Genomic DNA, 7,484 nt, shown 5'->3' on the forward strand with positions numbered 1-7,484 from the left:
TGTATATGTATATATATGTATATGTATATATATATATATATGTATAAATTTATATATTTTTTTCCCCCAAGTGTAAGTTACAATTATCAAAAGTCATAGCACCCATATCCTGAATGAGCTGAACGTTTTGATTTAGTAATGGTTAAAATGTTGTAAAATATGCAGTAGTTTGATTGATTAAAAAAATAAGTGTCCAGAAGAAACAACCTGGAAAACGGTGTAAATGCTGACTCGGCAACAGAGGAGATTTTTGCTTGAAAGCCTCACTGCTACGTTCGAGTTCATGCTTGGGTCATTTTGTTTCAGCTCACCCTTCAGCAGGAATGAGATGGTTAAAGGACATTTGCTTGTGACTTTGTATTGTAATCTGGTCTTGCTCAACATTCTAGCAGATTCCTTGTCATTTAAACTTTTAATTTGCTACGTTTGTCATGATTTTGCTAAAACATCTGGTTAAATTGATCCTTTTGTCTGCGGGGCAGGGTTTGCAGGTACTCCGGGTTATCTCTCCCCTGAAGTCTTGAGGAAGGATCCTTACGGAAAGCCTGTGGACATTTGGGCCTGTGGTGAGTTTGAGCTCCTCATTCATACATTTTAAAGCTTTTTTGTTAGGGGTTTTAAGAAACAAACTCCAGATGGTTTCATTGTTTGTTTTGTAGTTTGTTCAACCAAAAGCCTTAAAAAGCACCTGTTGTTTTAAGACGAGTAATTGAGATACTGAAACTTGTTAAATTGCATTTTCTGAATTATTTCGGTGTTAATGCTGAGTAACTTGGCCACATTTTGATAAAGTAGCTAAAATGGGTTTGTTAAAACTAACCGCAGAAGAATAGCTAAAAGCTTTAAAATGCTAGCTAAAAGTAGCTAGCTAAAATTTTAAAGTAGCCCAAGTCCAGCTAAAAGCAATACGAAGCAAAAACTAGCTAAAATTGACTTTTTTTTTTCTTTTTTTTTTTTGGTAGAAGAAGCAAATTGCCGGCTAAAGCCAAATGTAGCAAAAGTCTAGCTAAATGTATTGGAATGGTAATCAAACGTTGAGAAGACAAAATTAGAACCAGTACGCTAAAGTTGATTTAAATTTAAAGGACTAGAGATCTAAACATATTTCTATGGGAAAATATTAGTAAATATTTCAAAGTTCATTCTCAATAATTCAGGTTAAAAAAAAAATCCAACAAGATTCAGTCAGGTCATCTGCATATTTTTTTTTTTTTGTTGAGACGTTTCATCCTTAATCCAAAGGACTTCATCAGTCCAATCCATCAATCTGGATTGATGAAGTCCTTTGGATGAAGCACGAAATGTCTCAACTATAATGTAACCGTCCAGATGACCTGACTGAACCTTGTTGGATTAGTAAATATCATGAAAAGTATAAAAGTCACAAACTATCAAAGAATTAAGATTATTTTCATCTTTGAAACTTATTTCAAAGAGTTGACTTAAGCTTAGAATAAAAACATTTTTCATACAATGAAATGTGCTCCTATTGTTGCTTTTTCTTTTTAAACCTATAGTCGTCTTCTGTGGAACATTATAACTTGTTGCCGAAAGCTTCTTCGGCTGGTTTTGTAACGATCTTTCTCTTCCCACTTTATTTGCTGTCAGGTGTTATTCTCTATATCTTGTTAGTTGGATATCCTCCTTTCTGGGATGAAGATCAACACAAACTCTATCAGCAGATCAAAGCTGGAGCGTACGATGTAAGTGTGTTTGTGTGTTGCTGTATATTTCTAATTGGGTGCAGTGCAGGGGTTGGCTAAGCAGTTTTTGAATGTTTAATAGTGTCCAATTGAGATCAGGTCCAAAGCTATTGATCCTATCAGGGCTTTCCTGACGCATTGCAGAGGTTTGTGTGAAAGATACAGAATGAGAAGGTGTATCCTCCTCTCTTTGTCGCTGGTTAATCGAGTTATAATGCTGCTTTTTTTAAATTGGGGGTCCCCCCCCCACTGGGAATATGAGCATCGCTTTAGTGAATTTCTACTCGTTTGTTGTTTTGCGTGCACACTGTTGATACAGTTATTCTTAAATCTGGTGCTCGGATGGTGTGGCCTGGCCACAAACCTGCAGGTGGAGGCTGCGAAGTCTTTCTGTGGAAAAAATATTGATTCCATCCCTGTCTTTTCAGGCCTTTTTCTTTTTAATTAATCTTTCCCAGTTCCCGTCCCCAGAGTGGGACACTGTGACTCCAGAAGCAAAGAACCTGATCAACCAGATGTTGACCATCAACCCAGCCAAGAGAATCACTGCTGAGCAAGCCCTCAAACACCCATGGGTCTGTGTAAGTAACCTAAACCAGCGGAGAGAACATCTGGGGCCACACAGATTTACAAACGCATCTGAACATTAAACATATTCATGCAGCACAACAGCAATGCCTGCAGATGTAATTCCACGAAGACCAAGTCATGTATGAGTTCATGATGTTCATGAGTGGGTTCTTGTTCTTCTGTCTTTTTACAGCACCGTTCTACAGTGGCGTCCATGATGCACAGGCAGGAAACTGTCGAATGTCTCCGTAAATTCAACGCTCGCCGAAAACTCAAGGTAGGGCTGGACAATAACTCGATATATATATACTTTTATTCAGTAACGGTGATATGAGTTTTTAGCACATTTTTGATATTTCAATATACATTACGCTATGATTACAGCGTTTCACTGACAGTTTGTTTTCTGTCCCTCTGTGTGTGTGTGTGTGTGTGTGTGTGTGTGTGTGTCCCTGAAACGACACCCCCAGCTGTATCAAAAGAGAAACCCGTTGGGGTTAAGTTGTTTTTTAAAGTTAAAACTATTAATATTGACAAAGTTGAGAGTTTGTGTTTATTTGACGGTGATTTCAAATTTCTTTAAAGGCTAAATACAAATAAAAGGTGAACACTAATTTATTTGTACAGTTTTTCTGAGGCTTTTATATTATATCTATCGGAATTATGTCGTTATCGACCGAGAAGTATATCGTGATAAAAGTTTTGGCCATGTCGTCCAGCCCTAACTCAAGTTAGTCATTTTAAATTTTAATATGCCATCTTTCTGTTTTTAAACGTTTTTGTCTTTCTCAAGCTTCACCTTTTCTAAAGTTGTAATTATTACTACGGGTATTTTTTTTTAAGATTCAGGGCTTCTTTATATCACTATACCACACAAGCTAATGTTTCCCAGTGCATTACCACTAACATGTCATATGATTCAAAACTTGTGGAATGATTGCAACATTTCTAGTTGAATAGTGAGGTTTCTCCTCACGAGCCACTGGAATAAACACATAAAAGGCTATGCTAAAACTGAACGCCATGCCTGAGGCAAGTTTAAAAGATCTGTGACTAAGCACAGCAATGATGCCACAGACAGCGAGCCTTTTCCACTCTGAAGCCCTGAAAAACAGATGGGGGCACTTCACACTTGGGATTATCAGTGAAAATCAGTTTTTCTGACAGTTTAGACGGCGTGAAGAACACTGTGTAACGTCAGCCACTATTTCTTCAGCTCCTCTGGATGAATGGCAATAAATACACGGCATTAAGATGACTCCCGGTCCGCAAAAGTTGATGTATTTACAAAAAACAAAGCAAAACACAAACTTTCCAAAGAAAGAAAAGCTGACCTGAATGTCATCTGAGTCAGATTCAGTGTTTGACCAACAGAAGATTTTAATAAGAAATGTGAACCAGCAGAAATGCTCATATTAAGTATTAAAAGGCTGACTGGCTTTTGTTTATTCAAAACAATTAGAAGTCAAAAAACTAACTTGAAATTGAGTTGTTTTTTTAAATATGAGATTTAGGAGACATTGCACACATAATAACTTAATAATAGTGCATAATATACAATTTAAATCTATGCAAAATATTTGTTTAGTCTGTTAAAGGAAGATTTTCAACATTTAAGGTCTGTGTTTTTGGTGGATTCGGTGTCAAAGTGTTAAACTTTAGCACTGATTTTTGTTGTAAGTTTAACACGTTGGCACCGTTTGTTGACCAGCTATCCTCATTTAGGACAAAACTTTTATCTTGTGACCAGAATTTGGATTTTGTATTGCTTTCAGACTGGTGTCGAATAAAATAAAATAAAAATCCAGCATTAAAGTATGAGAAGCAATCGGAAAGTAATTTTAGGCTTTTCCAGGAAGATCTGCAGACATCCTGAGGCGTTCAAAGTTTCAGAAGCTCGACTCGTTTCTTTCTAGGCAGCAGCTATGAAACATTTTAATGACTTCCAGTTATATTTGCTGTACCGGTAGTTTGCATCAACAGCCATACAGTACATGCAAACTAATAGATCAAGTAGCAACTGTTTGTTTTTTCACGTCATTTCTATTCTTTTGCATAAAATGATACGTAACAGGACTTGGAGAACATGCTGTGTGTTTTGTTAGACAGTAGAGGCAGCTTTCTTGCCAAATGATACTCTTCTTGAATACTCGAGCAAAGACGGATAAAAAGTAAACTACTCGTTCTCGTGTTTTGAACAGAATATCAAACGGTTAACAGGATAAATCTTAAGAAAACCTACATTATACCTCCTTGAACATCTCTCACTTCTTCCCTCCTTCGTCTTCTCCTCCAGGGAGCCATTCTCACCACCATGCTGGTGTCCAGAAACTTCTCAGGTGGGTGTGCCCTTCGCCCTCAGCCCTCCCACGCAGCACATGCAGAGGGAGTGGAGGAAGGAGAGCGGATAGTCCTCTGCACCTCTTTTAACCCCCTCACCACACATGCACTCACCCACTCGTCCTCAGAATAACAATATGCCTTTGTGTGCACGCACACTTGCTAAAATCATGAAACTGAATTAAAAAGATTTGTGAAATAATGTGTAATGTTTTTATGGATTATTGAGTGTTTTGCATCCTGTTGTATGTAATCAGCCTAGAATGTGATATTCTGTCATGTACCAGACTGAGTGTAAGTTATGTCCTTGTCCATGTTAATGTATCTCTCCTTGTGTGTCTGTTTGTGTGTGTCCCTCTTTTTCTGCTGCCCATGGAGCATTTGCATGTTTGAGAGAAGAAAGCCTTTATTAGATTTTTTATGTTTTTGGGCAAGTATGGTGTTTTAAACAGGTGAAGACGAAGAATCTGTGTTTGTTTTTATTTCTCTCCGTCTGCTGAGAGTGACTCGTTTCTGCTGAAAGCCTTGTTCTCCGTCTCAAATTAATTGGACAGTCGATGGTTAATGATTTCACGCCTGGGTCTGGGAATCCACAGGAGTGCACATCTTTTTGGTTTAGCCCACTTTTGTTAAAGCGTTGGACGCTTGTGGGCTACAACCAGCAGCACATCCTGTGGTTTTCTAGACCCACGACTGAACGCCGTGAGACAAAACTGCCTATTTTGCATAGCTCCTCCCAACTGTAGCATTTCTGTCCAATAGTGGGCCGGCAGCATACCAACTCTGCTGCTGCCGCCTCCTCCACGGCCTCACTGGCTCAGGAAGGTACGTCCCAGAGACACGCCCATCCACTTCCTCTCTGCACACACTGCTCTTTCCAGGGGCCCATAGTGCAGGGTGGTCCCTCATCATCATCCCCAAACTCATGCATGCAGCCTCCACCAGCATCCTCATCAACACATAAATGCATGCTGTCAAGTTTTGCTCATTGAAGGTACTATGGATGGGTTTTTGCTTTATAGCAAAGACTTTTAGATTTCTCCTCTGTCATGTACATCAACACTTACTAGTGAGTTTTATTGTAAGTTTCAAATTTTTTTTTTTTTTTGCATCCATACCTCACCCCCACTCAACTGCAATCATTTTTTTTGTTTTATGACGAGGCCCATACTGATTTTCATCCAACCCCTTATGCTCCTGTGCTCCACCCCCAGCCAGGTCTGTGAGGCTGGGTGTGTGGGCAAACCGGGGCAGGGGATGAGGAGGGGCATGTATCCTGGGGGCTGGAACTGACACTGCAGGGGGCTGGCAAGAGCTGGGTTGGCGTGCTGCCATCGTCAGACCTGTTTGTGGCGGGAGAGAGGACACGGGTGGATGCTGAGGAGCTCGAGGAGAGGTTTTGACTGAGGCGCCAGATTTGAGTTCTTCTTTATTGTTCCCACATGTCTCATCTCCTCTCGAGGTCTGTTTAAGTACTTTCACACCTCTGTAAGCAGCGATGCCACAGGCTCTTTGCTTTGAAAGTACTTAAAATACGGCTCTCCTCTCATCCTGCTGAGTGGAGACTGGTGGTAAAGGTCTGCGATTCCAATGGTGGCTCCATGGATTCATTACTTTAGAACAAGAGTGTAGAGCAGAATGGGTTCTGTTACACATTTTGACAGGAATCTTCTTTGCTCTACATTTCTTTAAAGGTTCTGTATAAATAGGAACAAAGGTAAAATGTTAACCTTCCAGGATGCAGGTTAAGATGTGTGACTGGTGTGTTGAGATTTGGAGTGTTTGTGGTGCTTTGTCAGCTAAAGCCCCGGCAAATAGGGGCTTCCTCACTGAGACTGGACCAAGCTGCCTCTTTGTAAGTTTTTGATATCACGTGTGACGTCATCACTTCAGATTTGACTCATCTCTCTTTTCCTTTTTAGTCATTTTGTTGTTGTTTTTGGTCCTTTGATGGTGTCGCTCATGACTGCAAAATCTGCACACTTTAATTTTTTTAACTTAACTGCTTTTTGCACTTTTTTTTGTAAAGTTTGGCCTAGGTAAGGCTTGGCACTTTGCTCACGATGTTTCCTCTGACATTAAAGTAAAATCTGACACATTTGTATATTTGAAACATTGCTGTCTGAAAAGTGTATTTTTTTTTATTTATTTTTTTTTGTAGTTTTTTCTTTTGCCTTGCTGCCTTTTGCATGTGGTTTTCTTGTATGGTTAAATCCAAGACAATGTTCTGGGAGATTTGCACCTTCAGATGCTTTCTAATCGTCTTCCCTGTTGATCAGTCGATCTGGTGTGATGCTCATCTGCTCCTTCAGATGGTCATCTTGACTTCATCTACGCTTTCAGGTGGAATTGATCATTTTAAAAATGTTACAGGACATATTTGGAAAGCATATGAACAATGCAGCCTCACACTACCACAGATAGCAAACTTCTGGCTGTTTGGTTGTATCTAGGCCTGTCGCGATAAGCAATAAATCAATTAATCGCATGATGAATGAAAATTATCGACCTCATTTTCATTTATCGGCTTTATTGTTTCTTCGTGTCTCTCTGTTTTTACTGAAGGCACTGGATGACAAAATACTCAGCTGTGGTGTTCTTCACTGATCCCTCCCGTTCTCTTTTCTCTTTAAAATCTGTTTTAACCATCCAAAATGGTGTTTTTGGATGGTTAAAAGCAGCAACGCTGAGAAGTTAAGCTAACAGGCTGACCTGGGGGAAAAAACCTCCGTCTTGTCAAAGCTCCAAAATTCATGGTAGAATCCCGTGCCTTCGTGTAAAAAGTTGTTCTGATCTGCAAAAAGAAGCTGAGAACTTGTTTACTGATATATATATATATATATATATATATATATATATATATATATATAT

The 7,484-nt window shown here is 39.2% G+C and overlaps 1 protein-coding gene across 8 annotated transcripts in view; it reads left to right on the forward strand.

The window, feature by feature from the left end:
• The window catches only part of LOC119424051 (calcium/calmodulin-dependent protein kinase type II subunit gamma), a gene marked incomplete at both ends in the record, with an annotated part of 51,711 nt that overhangs the window by 31,883 nt on the left and 12,344 nt on the right, over positions 1-7,484 (forward strand). For 5 of the 8 annotated variants that reach the window (XM_037691507.1, XM_037691509.1, XM_037691508.1 and 2 more), the window contains 6 exon segments: positions 483-566; positions 1,609-1,703; positions 2,162-2,284; positions 2,467-2,550; positions 4,570-4,612; positions 5,376-5,438. In XM_037691507.1, the coding sequence (XP_037547435.1) occupies positions 483-566; positions 1,609-1,703; positions 2,162-2,284; positions 2,467-2,550; positions 4,570-4,612; positions 5,376-5,438 (492 nt within the window). 8 annotated transcript variants of the gene reach the window in all.

This window comes from Nematolebias whitei, chromosome 17 (genome assembly GCF_014905685.2).
Source record: "Nematolebias whitei isolate Nwh7 chromosome 17, NemWhi1, whole genome shotgun sequence".
Lineage (NCBI taxonomy): Eukaryota > Metazoa > Chordata > Actinopteri > Cyprinodontiformes > Rivulidae > Nematolebias > Nematolebias whitei.